Source organism: Lissotriton helveticus, chromosome 11 (assembly GCF_964261635.1).
Source record: "Lissotriton helveticus chromosome 11, aLisHel1.1, whole genome shotgun sequence".
In the NCBI taxonomy this organism is placed as follows: domain Eukaryota; kingdom Metazoa; phylum Chordata; class Amphibia; order Caudata; family Salamandridae; genus Lissotriton; species Lissotriton helveticus.
Genome location: NC_136072.1, coordinates 1078618763 through 1078639415, shown reverse-complemented (window position 1 = coordinate 1078639415; position 20653 = coordinate 1078618763). Strand labels below are relative to the sequence as shown.

Sequence of the window (20653 nt, the reverse complement as noted above, 5' to 3'; positions counted from 1 at the left end):
GCAAGGCATCACGGACAACGAGAGGGCGGGACGGGGAGGGAGATGTTAGGGGGAGAATGACTGAGCCTCCCGGAAGAAGAGTACTTTGGCGTTTAATGAACGTGTGAATGGAAAGGCGGATCCGGTGCTGCACAAGGTAGCAAAAGTACATGGCTCCTTCAGGTACTGGAATTCGGCAAGTGACCTGGTAATCGGAGCCTAGAGAGCTCAGGTGGTAAAATAAGACGAGACGGGGGGGGCAAAGAATAGGCGCTTTCGAAAGAGCACAACACAAGGAGAACGGAAGGCTTGTGTAGTGCCTTATACCTTTGAGGCAATGGAGCGTACCCGATCAATGGGGCGCGGCTCAGCATGTTGAGCTGAGTTTGTTAATGGCGACAGATCTTTAATTAGGGAGATGGTGGCGGCGGGCTCTTTAAATAAGGGGCATTCAGAATGTCCTGACCTGCTATGATAGTACAGGATCAAAACGCACAACCAGCAGTGCACGGCACAGCCAATCCAGCGCTGTATTGGACGGGATCAGCATTGTTATCGGGTGCCCTAGCTAGACAAACAGAGGCGGTGAAAGCTGCGCTAAACACCGGATGAGCAGGCACAGTGCATTGCAGCGTGGCAGTGCTACGAGTTTCTTGTAGGTCTGCGCAGGGCACAACCTCGACTGCGGCCAAATAAACGAGCGCGGTGACCCTGAAACGGGCGTCGTGCTCAATCTTAAAGTTTAAAAAAAATAATAAACGAGCACAGGTCGATGAAGCGGGTGCCGCGCTCAGTGTTAAAGTTTAAAAAAAAAAAAAAACGAGCCCGGTGTCTCAGAAGCAGGCAATGCGCTCAGTCTTAAAGTTTAAACAAAAGTTTAAAAAAATGAATAAATAAACCGAGCCCGGTGTTTCAGAAGCTTGAAAAAATGAATAAATAAACCGAGCCCGGTGTCTCAGAAGCAGGCAATGCGCTCAGTCTTAAAGTTTAAACAAGCAACAAGAGCGGCAGGGAAACTGAAAGTACGGCCGGCCACCGGCCAGCCATGAATAATTAGGGGAGGAGAAGCCGCACAAGCACACGCTGGGAGAAGCCCTTTGATGTGCTCTGCGGCCGTGAAAAAATGCAATTAGGAGGGAGGGAGGGAGGCTGATGCGCGTGCTTGTTTGGTCACGTGATTCACGTGAACTCAAAGAAAACCGCACCAAGAAGCCCTTGGTTTGACGAGCATTTTGAGCACTTGAATTCTCGCTCCGCTCAATGCGCATGCGCGCATTGATAGGTCGCGAGACCTAAAACCAGGGTAGCACCACCATTTTAATGATGGTAATTCTACTGGTGACTGACAAGGGAAGTTTAATCCACAGATTAATACTGGATGGCAGCCGTAGTTGAGGCTTATAACCTCTGCACTATTATGGTGGAGATATATGCCCAGGTATCTTGGGGATCTGCACACCACTTTAAGGGGAACTACAAGGGGGCATATGTCAGTCAAGGCATAAGTCAGTCAGAGGGAAAATTTCAAACTTACCCCAGTTAATAGAAAGACCCGAGAGCATCCCGAAACTAACAACCTCATGTAACAGAGGGGGGAAATTAGTCTTGGGGTCTCTGACGAGATCACATGATCAACATACAAGGAAGCTAAAAGGGGGCCGTGCTCTTTCTGGTAGATACTCTAACCACAGATTCCTCACAGACCCTCCCATACTCCCCGTTCTGTGAACTTGGCTCTTTTCAACCTAAAAAAGGAGTCCAGTATTGAGATCTGCCCACTGGTCAACGCTAATTTACATTGGCACGCTAGTGGTGCACATAGGCTGTTCCTCACTTCCCTTCTGTTGTGAAATGACACCCACGCGTAGCTGCATGTCTCCTACCAGCACACAGGGGTTAGAAAAGTTTCTGGATCCAGTCTGAAATATTCAAAAGGTGAGGAATTAGTGGTTATGTAAAGTATCTACCTGTAAGAGGGTTACCAAGGTAAGTAACTTGTTTGTCTATCCATATAATTTCATTATTTGCTTTATCTAGGGAATTATCGTGAGATTTTCATAGCCAGCATGGGTTACTGCCAAAATGTTGTTAATCCGTAAGGAGGTAAAGTGCTGCTTGTAAGAAATTTCAGTTTAAATGTATTCTGAAACCTTGCACATATTTGATAGGAGAAACTATGATGGGGAATGTGGGTTACAAAGTAGTTTTCCCCCTCCTTGCATTTGAAATGTCTTATTTTTCCAGTTTCCTTATTTCACATGTGCCTCACTTTAAAGAAAATGCTTATGTCCATAAGAGATCAAGACTTTTATTAGCCATGAAAAAAGGTATGCCATGCAACACACTTCAAGATCCTCCAGCCTGCTAGTGTAGGTCCTTTGAAGAGCATTATTCTGTTCAGGATAGTTAAGGTAGAGATTGGTTTTGCCTGTATACTTTTCTTTTCTTCATAAAGAGATGGTTGTTAAGGGTGATTTTTGATCATCAGTAGCTTTTGGTTGCACTGTTTCTGAGCTGCTAATAGATTCTTAAACTGAAAGACTATTGTAGACACCATTATATTGGCATGTAAAATTCAGTATATTGGTGTATAGTCCTTCCAACAATATTTTAAACTGATGTTTCAAGTGAGGAGATGTGATTATGGAAGCACAGAAGCACACACATTTTTTGATGGCTGGAGGTGGGTGCAAGAGCAAGTTTAAACTGTTTTGAGATCAGTCTTCATTAGGTAGGTCCCTATTTCTTTAATGAAGAACATAGTATTGGCGTATACCATTTCCCAGTTCGTGTTGCCACCCAATACAGAATGGATCAGTGATCATTTTGCGTTGTTGTGCTACCCAGGAATTTGGCAAGTGGGCCCTCTGAAGGTATACATGTGCCTCTAATTTGTCTCTATTTCTGTTATATACGGTGTTGAGTTAGACTTACTGGTGCTATTTTGTCATGTCTGAATGACCAAATATGTTGTGTTCAGGAGCTAGAAGAGAAGTGTCGAGAGGCACAGGTTGGAGCGCAGCTTTTGGAGGTACATCTAAAGCAGAAAGAGCAGCTCTATGAGGAGAAAGTTAAGGTAAGCAATTTGTTCTGCTCTCCTGGTAAAATGGCAGTCCACACTACCTCTGCATTATCTTTTCCATGTATTTTGTGTATAGAAATATATTCTTAAAACACTTGTGTGGTTTTAAAAGCACTTTGAAAGCCTATTTCCTAACTGTATGATAAGGTCAGGCACACCACTATCATGTGACATAGTATTAGAGCAAGGATTTTTGTAGCTCGGAGGTGATTATAGGGTGCTTTTTGCACCTTTCAGGGCTTCAGAAATCAAGAACCCCTCAGATGTGATCAGGGGTACAGGAGCTAAGTTTTTTTAAATAAGAAACATTCTGCGATCATTATAGAACCATAGATGAACAAGGAAGTCTGTGTAGATTTTTATTAGTAGACTAATTATTAGGATTGTAATTGACCAGTCAAACATTTACTAGAAGAATGAGAAAATCCATGGACAGATTGACTGATAAATGTTCCAACTGTTCATTAACTATGGAGTGTGAATGTGACAATTGGAGCTATGGTTGTGAGCCTCAGAGCAATAACTGAATCTAGCTGATAATGTGAGATACAATACGAGCTAAACGTAGACCTGACTAAGCTGAAGTAACACAGGCCTTTTCTCCATACAAATAAAATAGCATAAAGGCCGACTAAAAATGTATTTATACTAGTCTGATCTTTGATGAGAGAAAACCGGACAAAAGTCAGAAAGGCAAAGAAAGTTTGAGCAGGTGCTTTGTGGAAGTGCAGAGCTTGGACAGGTTAAAGTACAGCATAGGAAGCTAGTATAGAAATACAAAACTGATAAGGCATATGTTTTTCTGATGGAAACTTCCACCACAGCTTCCTTACCTTTCGAATCCCCCTGGTGCCTGATTGATCCTGAAATAGCTTTTGTGTTCTACTAGGGAATCATTTTCAGCTAGGAGCTGCATATAGGCACCACCCCTCTGTACTGACATTTATTTCTGTTTTACATACCATTGGCAAGGATCTAGGAGGTTTTGTTTTTTAGCAAAGTTATGTTTTTTCTAATTAAAATCCCAATGAAACAAGCATTTCATAGCTGACAAGCTACAGGCTTGAAACGGTATGTTTGAAATTTGCCTATCCTGCAAGTTCACACCAGACCTTCTATTTGCTGAATCCTATTTTTACTGACTATAGAACTATGTCTATGTGCACTGTACCCAGATTAACCAATGGTAAAGTGCTTGTGCACCTCCTTCAATATTATGAAATTGGCATATTTAACTTGCAGTCCTTAGTGTGTGTTTGCAAAAGTGTAGCCAGGGCCTGAAAGTTAAATGCACTAATAGGCTGCAGCACTCATTGTGCCATCCACTGTAGTGAAAATGCAAACATGACTGCAGGCCTTCCGCTAGCAGCCTGGCTGTGCAGGTTCAAACTGCAGATTCGACCTGCCACAACTGCAACTTTTGACTGGCCTGCAACACTCCTTTTTAAATATTTACAAGTCACCCTTAATGCCCATTAAGACTGGGTGCATGGTTTGTAAAGGCATGCCATTTAAATGTTAAACATGTCCCTACTCTGTCTAGCACCTCCAAGCTAATTTCACTGCTGCTCAGTTAACTGTTCCATAGAAAAGCATTTGGATACAATATTAAGGATAATAAATGTTATCTCTACCTAGGAAACGGCTACAAATTACATTTTTGGACTTTTTAAAATATTTATTACAAGCCCAATTTATTGGTGGAGTTGAATTTTTAATGAATGTTTTGGAAAGAGGAAATTTGCCTTCTCCCTACTGCCAGCCAGTAATTAGCATTTCATTGGGCCTGAATGAGGTGTGACCCTATTCTCATGACAGGAATCAAACAGCTTTGGGAATGGGGAGGTGGTGTTGTGCCCCTTAATAGAATGCCCTGGGGACTGGGCTCAAGAACTTGATCAACTTTATAGAGAAAGAGACCTCCCTGTCACAAGCAGATGTAGCGAACCCCCTGACCTACACCCATCCCTTTTCTCGCCATGCAGACCATCCTCTATCACAGTGGGCCACTTGTTTGCACCACAGTGCTAAGTGCTGCTGGGGTATTAAGACCTGCTTGAGGGCACATTTCAACAGAGGGAAACAGAATGGCAAACCAATTGTGTGTATCTTCTGGTTGCCGAAAGCTCAGTTTTGTCCTACCAGACTTTTGTCTCTAAGTTTGGTATGGATACAGAGACTGCCTAAATCTGAAGTTGGGGCTGGGGCTTTAAAAGTGTACCTCTATGGTAGATTGGGCTTTAAAGGACTAAAAGCCAGAAGGTAAATACTTTGACCAGGACAAATCTGATTAGTGTATCTGATCCATGCTCCATCGCAGTCCACATCAGATTTTTGACCCTGTGTTTCTTGGCACTTTTTCTACCTAAAACTTTAACAATGAATATCTTTGGTTCCACGTGTCAGTTTTTTGTCATTTTGTTTATAAAATGTTACTCGATTTTCATTTTTTCAATTTTTTTATTGTTTTGTGTTTCCACCTTGACTATTTAAGTAGTGTATAAATAATTTACACATTGCCTCTAAGTTACGCCTGTCTGCTCTGTGACATGGCTACTAGGGGGTTGAGTTCAGGTTTACTTATTGGCTTTAGTGGTTCAACCTGACAAAGATTGTGATTATTACTTGAGGTGGGTACTCCTTCAGCTAGTAAACAATTTCATACAATATACAACTCTTGTTGGTAACAGATCTTGCTTCATACCCCTGCATAACGTTCGTCTGTGGTGTCCCAGGGCCAAACACAAATCCAGGTCCCGCAATAAATGCTCCATGGATCACTAAAGGCAACAAGGGAGCAGGAGGCAACACTTTACATCATTGAACAAAAACAAGTAATGCCTATTCTGATGGTTACTTCTAACCGCAGATTCCACACCTTAAGGCAATCCCCAGGCACAGCCTGGATCTGGAAGATTTTTCCTTTTGAGCTGCTCCATAGCTGTACACTGTGTCTTCTTACCTTGAGGACTATGTCACAGTCACTTCTGCAGGAGCGAGCTTTAGGCCTTATTTTAATTTACTCCAGTGTTGGAACTTTCATAGATTCACATGCCTGAATCATTCCCCGTCGTTGAGATGGGAGTCCCCGGTATATAAAAAAGCAATGCTTAGATACATACCAAACTGAAAAGAGGCCTTGGCCCATTTCCATTTTGCAACCCATAACTCTCGTTATGTAAAAGAGATCAAAATTGTCCCTGACCAATCAGAAACCTCTCGCCCTTTAGAACACTCCTGAGAGAACCTTTTTGCCCCTCAGATTTTCTACCGCACGTTGTGCTAGGGAGTCTCCTTTGAGCTCTGCTCAAAATCTTCTCTTTCTACTTGAGATTTAGAATTTTGTTCTCTGGATTTCATCTGATTTTATAATCTTTACTGCTGCCTACTAGTCCATTCTTCCGAGAATGTCTGGAAAGGAGAAAAAGGGTTTATTTAGAGCCTGTGCCACTTGTTCCAAGAAGAGACTCTACATCGACAACCCTCATTCTGATTGTATTTACTGTCTTTATCTGGACCATCGAGCTAAAGACTGTAAGGTATGTTGTACCTTTTCAAGAAAAGGGATCTTGAAGGGCGCCTTTTGATATGGCTTCAAAAGCTAAAGGCCAGAAAGGAGGTTATGTCCAGTGATCTAGGAGATCCCAAAAAAGAAAGAAATCTCCTCATGCTCATTCCTCGGAGGAACGTCCTGAGAAGGCCCTCAAAAAGACCACTCAAGGGAGCAGTCCCTCAAAATCTCCTAAAGGTAAAGAAAAGGAGAGTAAGCGGCATGCTTCTGGGAAAAACCTACAAAAAAGACAAGTTCTGAGCCGTCAAAATCACCCCCTCAAGTCAAGCAATACTTCAGGAAGCCTTCCTCAATGCCTCCTGAGTTAAAATCCGCAAAAACTGCATCGTCAATGGGATCGTTGATGAAGAAATCTTTGTCGTCGACGACGAAGATTAAGGTAACGTTAATACCGAAGAAGCCTTCACTGCCTGTTACGGTTGGCTCTCCATCGACGGCGTCACCGTCGACGATGGTTTCTAAGCAGATAGCGTTGATGACTTCATCAACGACGACGACAGCTTCGACAACGGATTAGGCATTGCGGTTGGTGTCGACGACTGCATCGGCGATCTCGTCTACAAGCTTGTCGACGAGGGAAAAAACACCAGAAAAGCTGGAAGTTGCCAGGAAGAGGAGGATTATGCCAGAAATTCCTCACCAAGCAAGTTTACACCTCTTGTGCCTTCACACCTGCTAGAAGTGCAGGATTCAGAGGAGGAGGATGAATGCCCCTTTGGCTACGCGAGTAGTCCCTCATAGTTGCATGTAAAGTGCCAGGAGGATGACTTTGAGGAGGAGTATGGAGAGTGTCAATATCCTCCCCAACAACATTATAACCAGGGCTACCAGGAGGAGATGGTTGGCATGCTGTCTTCCTTAATGATGGCTCTGCAGTTTATGCTGGCGGACTACAGAAACATTTCCACCAACTCCGGCCTATCAAGAGGTGCCGTTAGCTGCTTCCCGTCCACGCTCCATCCCTACGACTCCAGTTAGAAGCCGTGAGTTACTGCCAGAGCCCTTGCTTAGATCATCACAGCCAATTCCTTTGACACAGCAACATTCCCGGAAAGCCGAAATCAACGCCCTCCTCAAGCAGCCCAAGGCAGACCCCAAAGACCTCAAGAAATTCCGGCCCATCTCCCTGCTCTCATTCCCGGCGAAGGTTATCGAGAAAATTGCCAACATACAACTGACACGCCACCTTGAGGACAACATCCTCGACCCTGCCCAGTCCGGAATCAGACGAAACCACAGCTCCGAAACAGCCCTCATCGCCACCACAGACGACATCAGGCGCAAACTAGACAACGGCGAAACGTCAGCCCTCATCCTCCTGGACCTATCATCCGCCTTCGACACAGTCTGCCACCGCACACTAAGACCATGCCTCCAAGAAGCCGGAATCCAGAAGAAGGCCCTGGACTGGACCACGTTCTTCCTCTCCGGCAGAACCCAGCGAGTCCGCCTCCCACCCTTCCAATCAGAAGCCACCGACATCTGCGGTGTACCCCAGGGCTCATCCCTCAGCCCAACTTTGTTCAATGTCTACAGGGCCCCCCCCGCACAACTGGCCCGCAAGCATAACCTGAACATCATCTCCTACGCCGACGACACCCAGATCACCCTCTCCCTCACCAAGGAGCCGCACACCGCCAAAACCAACCTCCACGAGGGAATGAAGGCCGTCGCCAAATGGATGAGGAACAGCCACCTGAAACTGAAATACAGCAATGCTCTCGCAGCCACAAAAAACAGTGTAAAATAGGAAAAAGAAAAACAGTAGCAATACAGATGAAAGAAAGCAGCAGATCTCTATGTTCAAGTTCTTTTTCAAATTGATGTTTTAATTGGATCCAAGCTCAGCCGACACGTGTTTCATCGCGTTAAAGTGGAGTCAACACGACTCTTCAGGGCTAGTAGATAGCTTCAGGCATCCACGGTTAGATGCGGGATTTGAGCGAGGTTGATGGCGTATCCTGATGAGATATTGGCGAGTCTGCCAATATGTCTAATCGATCAAGACCCTGGTTCCGGGTTGACAAATGTGTCTTGCACCAGTAAGGTAAAATGTAAACACAAAATTGTTGCACGTCTGATTTCAAAAGGAGACTATGCACGTGTGCGTGAATAGCCGTACCGGGAGGGGACCCGACTGTTGGGTTTGCAAGGTGGATTCTTAGTATATGAATCTTCGTGGGTAGCTTTAGGCTGACAGCCGGTGTCCCTCCTCCGTAGGTTTCCGGTCGCCGTGTTCCATGGACGGACCCGCCAAATGGATGAGGAACAGCCACCTGAAACTGAACTCGGACAAGATGGAAGTACTCATCCTCGGCCCCACCCCCTCTGCGTGGGACGACTCCTGGTGGCCGACCACACTAGGTGCAGCTCCAACACTCAGACCACGCACGCAACCTAGGATTCATCCTCGACTCTTCCCTCTCCATGTCAAAGCAGGTCAACGCCATCTCCTCCTGCTACAACACCCTCCGCATGCTTCGCAGGATCTACAAGTGGATCCCACCCGAAACCAGAATAACAGTGACCCAAGCCCTCGTCCGCAGCAGGCTGGACTACGGCAACGCAGTCTACTCAGGAATTCCGGGTAAACTCCTCAACAACTACAACGCATCCAAAACGTCTCCGCCCGACTGATCCTCAACATCCCCCGCCGCAGCCACATTACCTCCCACCTGAGAGACATGCACTGGCTCCCCATCAACAAGAGGATCACCTTCAAGCTCCTCACCCACTCACACAAAGCACTCCACAAAACCGGACCAGCCTACCTGAACAACAGACTCAACTTCCACACCCCTGCCCGCCAGCTCCGCTCCGCCAGCCTCGCCCTGGCCACCGTCCCGCGCATCCAACAAACGACCTCCGGCGGCAGATCCTTCTCCTTACTCGCAGCCAAGATCTGGAACACCCTCCCGCTTCATCTGCGACAGACCCAAGACCTGCTCACCTTCAGAAGGCTCCTCAAGACCTGACTCTTCGAGCTGTAGCAGCACTCCAACCCCCCCACCCCCCACCCCCCACCCCCCACCCCCAGCGCCTTGAGACCCTCACGGGTAAGTAGTGCACTTTACAAGTTCATTGATTGATTGATTCCTCAACAGGATCCAGACACCACAGATGATGACCAAGAGGAGGGAGAGATGACGGACCCTAACAAGGAATGGGATGATTACCTTATTCAATCGCCTTCTTCTCCCTCTCCTGTGCCTATTGATTCTCTGCCGGAGGACATGAGATGGTTCCATAATTTGATGGAAAGAGCTGCGAAGAGGTTTGAATTTCCAATGTCAACTACCCAGACGGAGTGTTTCTTCTATGATTTCAAGGAGCCATACCGGAAATCAGTTTGTGCTATTCTGATCGTTAGCCATGTTCGGGCAGAAGGGCTGAAAGTCAGGAAGACTCCGGCGACAGTCACACCGGTGCTCGCCAGACTGGAGAAGAAATATAAAGCTCCTTTGGGCGCTTCAGCTTGTTTAGTGGGCCATCCCAAACTTGACTGTTATATCCCAGGCGGCTCAACAGAAATAAAAAAAAAACGTCAGCTCCTGTTACAACGTCTCCCGACAGAGAGGGTAGGGGCTTGGATAATGCAGGAAAAAGGTTCTCTTCCATGTCTGCTCTTCTAGTTAAAGCATTGAATGTCCTTGCCATTCTGGGCAGGTACGATAGGCAAATGTGGTGTGACCTGACACCTTACATATACCTGATTCCTGAGGATAGTAGACAAGAGGTCAAGAAGATCCTTCAGGAGGGAGAAAGGGCTTCGTCTGAAGTCATTGATTGCGCGATGGATATCACGACCACCGCCGTCAGATCGCTTGGAGGAGCGCCAGTGTTACACCATCAGGGATGGCTGAGAGCAACCGCTTTTAGACCGGAGGTCCAAAATAAAATCTTGGATCTTCCCTTCGATGGGGAAGACTTGTTTGGGAAACATGTGGATGATGCGCTACGAAGTACTGCAAAGGCTCTAGGAACACTGCAGTACCTGAAGGTGCCCTTTTGAGGGGCTAGGTGTAGAGGCCAAACATCATATAGAGGAGGTTACCAACAGGGCAGATAATCCTCTTACTCAACATCTTCTCAGCCGTACGGTCAACAACAGGCAGGGGGCTATACATAATCTGCCCCGGGAGGAAGAGGAGGTCATCAAGGAAAGGACAACTCCAGAAGACAATGACAACCTTCAGGATCCGGCTACATATATCCCTCTACCTCCACAGGTTCCCATGAGTGGAAGAATTTCTTATCATGTTTAACATTGGCAAAAAATAACTACGGACCAATGGGTCCTCAATGTAATATAATTCGGACATACTCTAGAGTTCCATCAAATCCCCCTTGTACTCTTCCGACACATCAAGAGGTCAAGCATCTACATCCGATTCCTCTGGAGATTCAGGCAATGCTCCAAGGGGGAGCAATAGACCCGGTGCCGATCTCCCAGAGAAGAAAAGGATTTTATTCCTGGTTTTTCTTATTCCGAAAGAATATTCTATAGTGGCGTCCTATTCTGGACCTGAGATCTAAATACTTATGTCAAGAAGCAACCTTTCCGGATGGTTTCCCTCCAAGACATTCTGCTACTCTTAAACACAGGGGATCAAATGACCACCTTAGACCTGCAGGATGCATATTTCCACATCCCCATCCTTCCCACAGTCAGTATCTTCGGTTTGCGGTAGCCGGAGACCATTACCAGTACAAGGTACTGCCATTCGGCCTCAAATCAGTCCCCAAGAATTTTTACAAAATGTCTGGCTCCAGTGGCGGCTTTTCTATGGAAACAAAGACACCAGGTGTTTCCCTACCTGGACGACTGGTTAGTCAAAGCGCCTTCACGAACAGCGGCTCTATTGTCAACAGCGGCATGCGTGGAATTGTTTGCCGAGCTGGGTCTGACTGAATACGGAGAAGTCATCCATACATCCTGCAAGGAACATCACGTTCTTGGGTCGATTCTGGACACCACAGTAAACAAGGCATTTCCCTCCGTGGAGAGACAACTGAGGCTAATCTCTCTTTCCCTGGCGTTTGCAAAAAGAACGTGTCTTTCAGTACGCCGTTACAAGTCACTACTAGGAACGATGTCCTCTTGCATCCCCCTCGTTCCTTTCTGCCGATTAAAGATGCGTCCATTGCAGGAATAACTGGATTGGCATTGTCGTCAAGCAGAGGGATCCTTCGACGGCATTGTGAAGATCACACCGCCCATGGTTCAAGCAGTAGCGTGATGGACCCAAAAACAAAATATTTCAGTGGGTCTTTCCTTCCTTACCAAGCCAACTCCGCTAGTGATTACCACCAATGTATCCCTGGAAGATTGGGGAGCCTTTCTTCAAGACCTCCAGGTCAGTGGTCGTTGGAAGTTGCAGGAACAGCAACTTCACACCAATTTTCAAGAACTCCACTAATCAGGGCAGACAACACAACAGCAATGCATTATCTCAACAAACAGGGAGGTACAAGATCACTCTCCCTGTTTCAGGAAGCCCAAGAAATATGGGAATGGGCTGTTCAAAATGGAATATCTCTAAAAGTGGAACATCTTCCGGGAGATCGGAATGTGAAAGCGGACACTCTGAGCAGGCTAAAATCAACTGCCACGAGTGGGAAATCAATCAAGATATACTAAAAGACATCTTCTTAAGATGGGGAGAACAGTCAGTGGACCTCTTCGCAACAGCGCAGAACAAAAAATGGCAGTTCTTCGCAAGCTGGCTTCACCAACGGGGGTCTTGGGGGAATGCGCTTTTGATGTCATTTGCCTACGCCTTTCCTCCAATTCCCCTCGTGCCACGCATTCTGACAAAGATCAAAAAGGAACCATGCAGAATGATCCTGATAGCCCCTTGGTGGCCCAGGCAGCATTGGCTCACGGAGCTGCTTCTACTGTCGGAGGGTCACCTGATTCACCTTTAACCAATACCTTTGCTCCTGACGATGTCCCAGGGACAAGTACTTGCTCCGGATCCGAATTCACTACGTTTAGCAGCCTGGCTCCTGAACACTGTGAATTTCAGCGTCTAAATATTCCATCGGAATTCAGAGATATATTGCCAAAGGCCAGAGCGGAGAGTACAAACCAAGCATACAGGATGAAATGGAAGAGGTTTTGTATATGGTGCCAAGAAGCTAATATTCATCCTCTTAATTAATCTGAGGTCGGCAGCTCATGAGATTATCCCATATATTCTGTTATTAGCAAAATCTGGCTTAGCTCCTGCTTCTATTAAGGTGCACCTGGCCGCTATATCATGTTACAGAAGAACTTCCTCGGGACCATCGTTGTGGTCGGCTAGAATCATTAAACAATTCATGAAGGGGTTATTTCGAACCGGTAAAGCCTCCACCACCTCTCTAGCAGCTGAACATTGTATTATCTCAATTAATGAAGCAGCCTTCGAGCCCAATCACAGGGCGGATCTCAAATTCCTATCGTGGAAGGTAGCGCTTCTCATAGCACTCACTTCGGCCAGGAGAGTTGGGGAGTTAGAGGCTCTCACTTTACTAGAACCTTTCTTACAGTTTAAGGAGGACCTGATTGTACTCCGAACTAATCCGAAATTCATACCCAAGGTGCCTTCAGACTTTTATTTGAATGAGCCACTAATTCTTAAAAGATTTTTTTCCTCAACCGACTACAGCCGCAGAAAGTGCTCTTCACTCACTTGCTGTACAGTGCGGTCTCAAGTTTTATTTACAAAAGACAAAACCTTTCCGAAAGTCTTCACAACTGTTTGTATCTCTTAGTGCACCTAGGAAGGGTTTTCCTCTATCCAAAAGAGGTATTGCCCGATGTATTTCCAGTGCGATACAATATTGTCAGCAGGCAGCGGGGAAACCGTTAAAAGCACGAGTTCGTGCTCATTCTACAAGAGCAGTGTCCGCTTATCCTGCTTTGTGTGCTGGGGTGTCTGTCCAGGATATCTGCAGGACGGCTACCTGGAAGAGTACGCACACCTTACTGCCTGGATGCAGCCGCTGAGAAGTATGTGGCAGTGGGACAAGCGGTGCTGTGAAACCTTTTCCAATGACAGTGAGCTCTCTTTTTTTTATCCCTCCTTCCTTTATGTATTGCATATTCACATTTTATTGTTATGCTTTTTCATGTCACATTTTAAGAATATTAAAAGTGATCTCGATGTTGGAAGACATCTGCAAGTTTGTATGTAGATAGTATATAGTTTTTCAATCCCTATGCTGCCTAAAGTTAGTTTTTCTGCACAATAAAATGTGCTGGTTTACTGCTTGCTATTCTGATTCAGGCATGTGAATCTATGAAAGCTCCAATACTGGAGTAAAAGAACAATTTACTTAGCTGTAACTGTAGTTCTCCAGTATTGGAAGCTTTCATAGATTTACATGCGAACCCCCCCCCCCCCTCCCCCCCCTCCCCCGGTGAGGTAACCTTTGGATTTTTGGCTCAAAATATATCTGAGGCAAAAGTGCTAGAAAATCTGAGGGGCAAAAAGTTCTCTCGGGAGTGTTCCAGAGGGTGAGAGGTTTCTGATTGGTTCAGGGACATTTTTGGTCTCTTTTATGTACGAAAGTTATGGGTTGCAAAATGGAAATGGGCCTAGGCCTCTTTTCAGTTTGGTATGTATCTAAGCATTGCTTTTTTATATACCGGGGACTCCCATCTCGGCGACGGGAATGACTCAGGCATCTGAATCTATGAAAGCTTCCAATACTGGAGAACTACAGTCACAGGTAAGTAACTTGTTTTCTTCCGTATGCTCCCTACTTTCCTTACAAACTGGTTATCTGAAAGAGACACGTTAGTGATAGATTCCTTACCTTAGAATATCCCCAGGCGTCAGACTGGATCCGGAAATTTTTGCATAGCAATACCCCTGCGCGTCGGTAGGCGTCGTCGGCGTCGTTAGCGCCGGAATGACGTCGTCGGAGTACTTAGACGCCGCCCATGCGCGCTGACGTCAGTTCTTCTTTTTTCCGCGCCAGCTAGCGCAGATCCGGAGAACCTCTACCCCTAGTCATTTTTTGACAAAACTTTTTGATCCATTTCGATCATTTCTTTCTTGAGTCTTCGACTCTGTTGGTGCCGGTAGGGATGCCCGGGTTCAAGCCCTGTTCGAAGTGCGACCGACTGATGTCGGTCACGGACCCCCATTGCCGGTGCCTGAAGAGCTTAGGCCTCGACCACGACGACCGCACCTGCTCCGACTGCCGGGCCCTGACGTCGAAGGCTAGACTGGAGCGGTCCCGCAAGCGGCTCGAGCTCCGGCAGTCGGCCCCGCGCCATTCCAGGTCCCGGTCCCACGGGAGGTCGAGGGACCGGTCGCGGGGTCGGAGTCCTCGCAGCTCCGGGAGTGGACATCGGTCGTCTGGATCCAAGTCCTCAGGTAAGAGGCATGAGAGGTCGGAGCGGCATCATCGCTCCTCCGACCCACCCCGACGCTCGCACGATGCAGCCGGGGGTTCGGGCGACACCGCCCACGCGGCTCCGAGGGAGCCGCGAGCGTCGCCGCCTGCCCCACACCTTCGGGTCCATGAGCACGGCGCGACGCCGGAGGAGGTCGAACGGTACCTCATGGCCGGGAGGTCCCTCCCTCCTCAGCCGGGTCCCGCGGCGCCTCCGGGCCCAGCGGTCCCGGCTGGAGGCCCTAGCGGGTCGGGCGCTTCGGCCCCGACGCCGCCGGCGACTTCGGTCTCGGCGCCGCAGGGCCTCGCCGGATCCGCTTCCGGATCCGGGTCATCGCCGGTCGACCTCACGACCTCACCGGCCACGATGGTGTCGCCCCCGGCGCCCATTGTGGACGCCGTCCCCAATCTTCCATTCGGTCCGACTCTGGCGCCGGAACGGCGCCGTTGGGCGCCGCTTCCGACGGCCTTTGGAGATTTCTATTTCCATGAGGAGGACCAGTCTGTTGACCCTGGGTTGCAGGTGACTGGTGACGAAGGTGATTGGGAGGGGTCTGAGGACCCTCTGGCACACAAGTGCCAGTCTCAAGAGGACTGGACATATGAGCTTGGGGAGGCCAGTGGTATTGACACCTCGCCAGACACTGGATTTGTCTCCCCTCCCACCGTGGCTACGGAGGAGGGGGCTGCTTATAGCGTAGTGTTGACGAGGGCAGCCAAGGCCTTGGGCCTTGAGCTCCCCGTCGCGGCCGTGAGGACTAACCTCCTCACTGAGGTTCTTAAACCGCATGCAAGCTCCAGTGAGCCTCTACTGCCGTTTAATGAGGCCTTATGTGACGTTCTTGTGGGCACTTGGTCCATGCCTGTCACAGGTCCGCCTGTGGATAGGAACGTGGCCAGACGCTACCGCCCGGCCCCGGGCGACCCTTGCTTTTTGTCCACCCATCCCACCCCCGAGAGCCTGGTTATCCAGGCCTCCACTTCCCAGACCGCATTCCTGTCGGCCCCGCCCGATCGGGAATCCAAAAGATACGAACAGTTCGGAAAGAAAGTGTTGTCGTCCCTGAGTTTGGGCCTGCGGTCTGTCAACACCGCGTGTCTCTTGGGCCGCTACACCCACACCCTGTGGGACACGGTCACGGACGTGCTGCCACAATGCCCGGAGGAGGTCCGGGCTAAACTCGACCAAGCCCTTGTGGAGGGTCGAGATGCGGCATGTTACTCTATCCGGTGTGGGCTGGATACCACAGAATCACTGGGCAGGGCGATGGCAACGACGGTGGCGGTTCGACACTACGCCTGGTTGAGATCCGCCAATTTCTCGGCCGATGTCAAGGCCACCCTCCTGGATATGCCGTTCGATGGCCGTCGCCTTTTTGGCGACAAGGCAGACCATGCGCTGGAGCGTTTTAAGGACTCCAGGGCTACGGCCAAGTCCTTAGGCCTCTCGGCCACGCGACAGCAATCGGGTGCCTTTCACTCCTTTCGTGGCCACGGAAGGGGCGCCCCCACACGTGCTGCCAGCCAAGCACCGCAGAATACCCAGCAGCGCGGTGGCGGCCGTGGTAACCGCCGTGGCGGCGGTCGGGGACAACGGCGAGGCCAGTCCACACCTCACTCCGCAGCACCTGCCTCAAAACCTTCCTAGTTTTCAGGCCCATGTAACGCCTGTGGGAGGCAGGGTTCGCCATCACCACTTCCACTGGCGCACTGTCACATCGGACAAGTGGGTGCTGCAAATCGTCCGAAGGGGCTACTCCCTCCCCTTCGAGGCGACTCCTCCAGCCATGCCACCGCAATTCCACCGCGTGTCGGGGGATCACTTGCAACTTCTGCAAGAGGAAGTCACAGCCCTCTTGGCCAAGGGGGCCATCGAGCGCGTTCCTGGGCCAGAAGTAGGGTGTGGATGTTACTCCCACTACTTTCTGGTACCCAAGATGGGCAAGGGGGCCCTGCGCCCGATCTTGGACCTACGGAACGTCAACGGCTTCCTCCGTCAGGAGAAGTTCAAAATGCTGACTTTGGCTCAGGTCTTAGCTACCCTGGACCCCGGAGACTGGATGGTAGCGTTGGACTTGCAGGACGCTTACTTTCACATCCCCGTCCTGCCGGCCCACCGGTGCTACCTGCGGTTCACGGTAGGCCACGAGCACTTTCAGTTTACCGTGCTCCCCTTCGGCCTTACAAGCGCCCCACGGGTGTTCACGAAGGTGATGGCGGTGGTCGCAGCTCATCTGCGCAGGCTAGGGGTGTCAGTCTTCCCCTACCTCGACGACTGGTTGTTGAAGGCGGGCTCGCCCCAGACAGTCGTCCGCCACCTCCACACTACGGCCGACCTCCTGCACTTGCTGGGGTTCTCCATCATGTGCCGAAGTCGCACCTGTGTCCCTCTCAGAAGCTCCTCTTCATCGGAGCGGTTCTAGACTCGGCGCAGTTTCGGGTTTACCCTCCCGAACAGCAGGTTCGGGATATTCAGGCTCTGATTCCCATCTTTCAGCCTTTGTCCCGAGTCTCGGTCAGGTTGACGCTGCGGCTTCTGGGGCTGATGGCCTCCTGCATCCTTCTGGTGCGTCACGCCCGGTGGCGGATGCGGGCTCTGCAGTGGGACCTGAAGTTTCAGTGGGCCCAGCATCAGGGCAACTTGTCCGATCATGTCTTGATCTCGGAGGGTACTGCAAGACAGTTGCAGTGGTGGCTCACGGACCGCGATTGGGTCAGTGGCAGATCCCTTTCCCTGCCCCACCCGGAGCACGTAGTTGTGACGGACGCGTCCCTCCAGGGCTGGGGTGGCCACATGGGAGAGGCGGAGATCAGAGGACTCTGGTCTCCGGCGGAGGCCCGGCTCCACATCAACCTGTTTGAGTTACGGGCGATTCGTCTGGCACTGAAGGCATTCCTCCCCTCTGTCCGGGGGAGTGTAGTGCAGGTGTTAACGGACAACACCACCGCCATGTGGTACTGCAACAAACAGGGCGGGGTGGGGTCGTGGACCCTATGCCAGGAGGCTCTGCGCCTCTGGCAGTGGCTGGAAAGTCAGGGTGTGACCCTGGTGGTTCAACACCTGGCAGGTTCTCTGAATGCCAGGGCGGACGAACTCAGCCGTCGGTGCATGTTTGTAGGAGAGTAGGGTCTGCAATCCTATGATCACCCAGATTTTTGCTTTTTGCTGCACTGGTTTACGACTTTCCCTGGCTGTGGGCCTGCTAATCAGACAGCCTAACTGTTCTCTCTATCCAAATTGTACTCAGGTACTGAATTGGCACTGGGCCCTCTCTAAGTCCCTGTACCCAGGGCTGAGGTGCACCCAGAAGTCTCCCAGGGGCTGAAGCATGTATTGTGCCACCCCTGGGCTGACTAACTAAACTGACACAACTGGCTGCACGACAGCTGGGGCAAGGTGGTGTACTCACCCTTTGCTTTAGATATAGTATACCTATATCTAACCCTAAAATAGGACACACAGATCTCCTATCAGTCACTCCTATGGCAGGCCTTAACAATCCTGAAGGCAGAGTGCTTGGAATTGTGTGAGATGGTGCTCTGGCATGAGCTGAGCCTGTCTGCGGCTTTCGGGATCTATCCCTTAGCCGTTTCCATGATATCGCATACCATATACTCTTAAGTGCATTATAATCCTCGCGGTTATATGCCAACTCTGGTATCGCTTTATCAAAACATGTCGAGTAAGGTGTCATACGAATTGGAATACTAACCCCTCGCCAATTCTGGCGACGGGGTTAGCATTCCACCCTTCTAGAGGGACACGACATGTATGTAACCTGTAACCCCGGTTAAAGTCAAACAGAGCCTTAGCTCCACAAAATGGATGCTGCCACCGAGACACAAGTCTGCCCTCCTGCTGCTGGGAGTCCTCCCAGAGCAGGAGGCAAGGACAAAGGGTTTCCTGCCAGGGGCGGTGCCAGCACCGTCCCAGACAGGGTTTTGTGTATTCTAGGTAGGCAGGGCTACAGAGGAAGGTGACTGCAAGTGGCACCCCGGTGCTCACTGTGCATAGGCCGGCTTGAACCAGTTCCAGGGGCACACCAGACCCTGGGCTGGAGAAAGCCCGCCAAAGGAGAGGGGTGTAACCACCCCCCTCCTGGTCCCACCCATAGGGCAGGACTTAGTCGCGTGCCAGCCCCCTTTTTCAAGATAAAGGTAGGAGCAGGCCCCCTTCCAAATTAGATCATCTTTGGAATCAAGACACGACTTTCTACGAAAGGACATCAAGATTTCTTCTTCAAGATTCTCCCTTGTGACTAAGGAGTAGTCACCCTGCATCCGCAGGCACCATCTTAAGAACACTGCGGTCTGCTGCAAGTCCTTCCTCCGGAATCTGACTGCCCAGCTCGACGAGAACCGGCTTCCCTGGCACCTCTGACCTCTACCCACCTCTACAGCTAAGCTGAGAACCGTGGGTGCGACGAGACCTCGAGGGACCAGCCATCTTCAAGACTGCCCGACTTCTTTCCAGCACGACCGCCGAGGGATCCTCTGGTGAGTGCTTTGGGGTCCGAGAAGCCCCGACCCTGAGCAGCCCCAGCACCAAAGTTCAGCCTCCCAGCATCTCCACGATCTGCGTGGGGCCCTTCTGCTTCTTGCTGCTCACCGCGTTGTTTGGCTACTAGCCCGCTGGCTTGTGGCCTTCTTAACGACGCCCGACGACATCACTGTTGCTGGTCTGGTTGCTCCAGACTGGCCCTTGCTCCCTTCCAAGAGAGGAGCACCCCGGACCCTCCTGGTCCACTCCAGACGCCATTTTAGGTCCACCGCGTGGGCTTGAATTTGCCAAGACTTGTTGCCCCAATCCTGGGTCCAGCGACGTCGAAAGCATCATCCATCGTGGGACAGCTCGTACCTCCATCCTGGTCGCCGACAACGCCTCCTGGTCCGTGAGACTACAGAGCCCAGCGTCGCCCACTCACCTAGTCGAGGTGACTACCATCCGGTGCCCTCCTGGTGCCACCTGACTACTGGCTAGTAGTCACGAACTTGGTCCCCTCTGCTTTCAGGTGTCATCTATCTTCGATCCAGGCTTGGATCACCCGAACAATCTTCACTGGTCGCCTGCCAGCAACTCCTTTCCTTCAGGCTCCTGGTTCGTCAACGGAGAATCCCGACGTCTTTTCAGACCTATGCAGCTGCAGCCCCTGGGCTAGGTAACTTGGGCATTTCGGTGCCTCAGCATAGCCTCACTATCCAAGGGTCCAGATCCACTTTCGTTTTTGACCTACCTAGTCGGGTTCGCCCGAGAACACTAACTTTGTGAATACTAGCTTCCATAGGCTTTTTCCCGCCTTGCGCGTGAGAGTTCCCACTCTGCACGTGGCGCCCCTAGGCCTCCTGCTCCTAACCTGAGTGTTCAGTATTGTAGGCCTAGCGTTTCTAAAGCCTCTGAGAATCGTTACTTACCTGCTAGTAATTCGCATTCCACTTTTGTAGTATATGGTTTTTCGTGCCCCTAGGGCATTTGTGTAAATTGTGCGACTTAAAGTATTTTCATAAGAGTTTTGTTGTGTGCTTAGCTCCCTGTCTCATAAACAGCCAGGGTAGTCTTGTTATAAATAAATACACTGTTTATTTGCATAACAACTTGTGTGGTGTCCTTTCACTGGGTGTTCAAGGGGTAA

At 49.7% G+C, this 20653-nt stretch overlaps 1 protein-coding gene across 4 annotated transcripts in view; it reads left to right on the top strand.

Annotated features, from left to right (window-relative positions):
- Positions 1 to 20653, top strand: part of CIT (citron rho-interacting serine/threonine kinase) — a 1315032-nt gene that overhangs the window by 519443 nt on the left and 774936 nt on the right. For all 4 annotated transcript variants that reach the window (XM_078667654.1, XM_078667653.1, XM_078667652.1 and 1 more), the window contains exon 19: positions 2960 to 3055. In XM_078667654.1, the coding sequence (XP_078523780.1) occupies positions 2960 to 3055 (96 nt within the window). The remainder of the gene's footprint in view (positions 1 to 2959; positions 3056 to 20653) is intronic.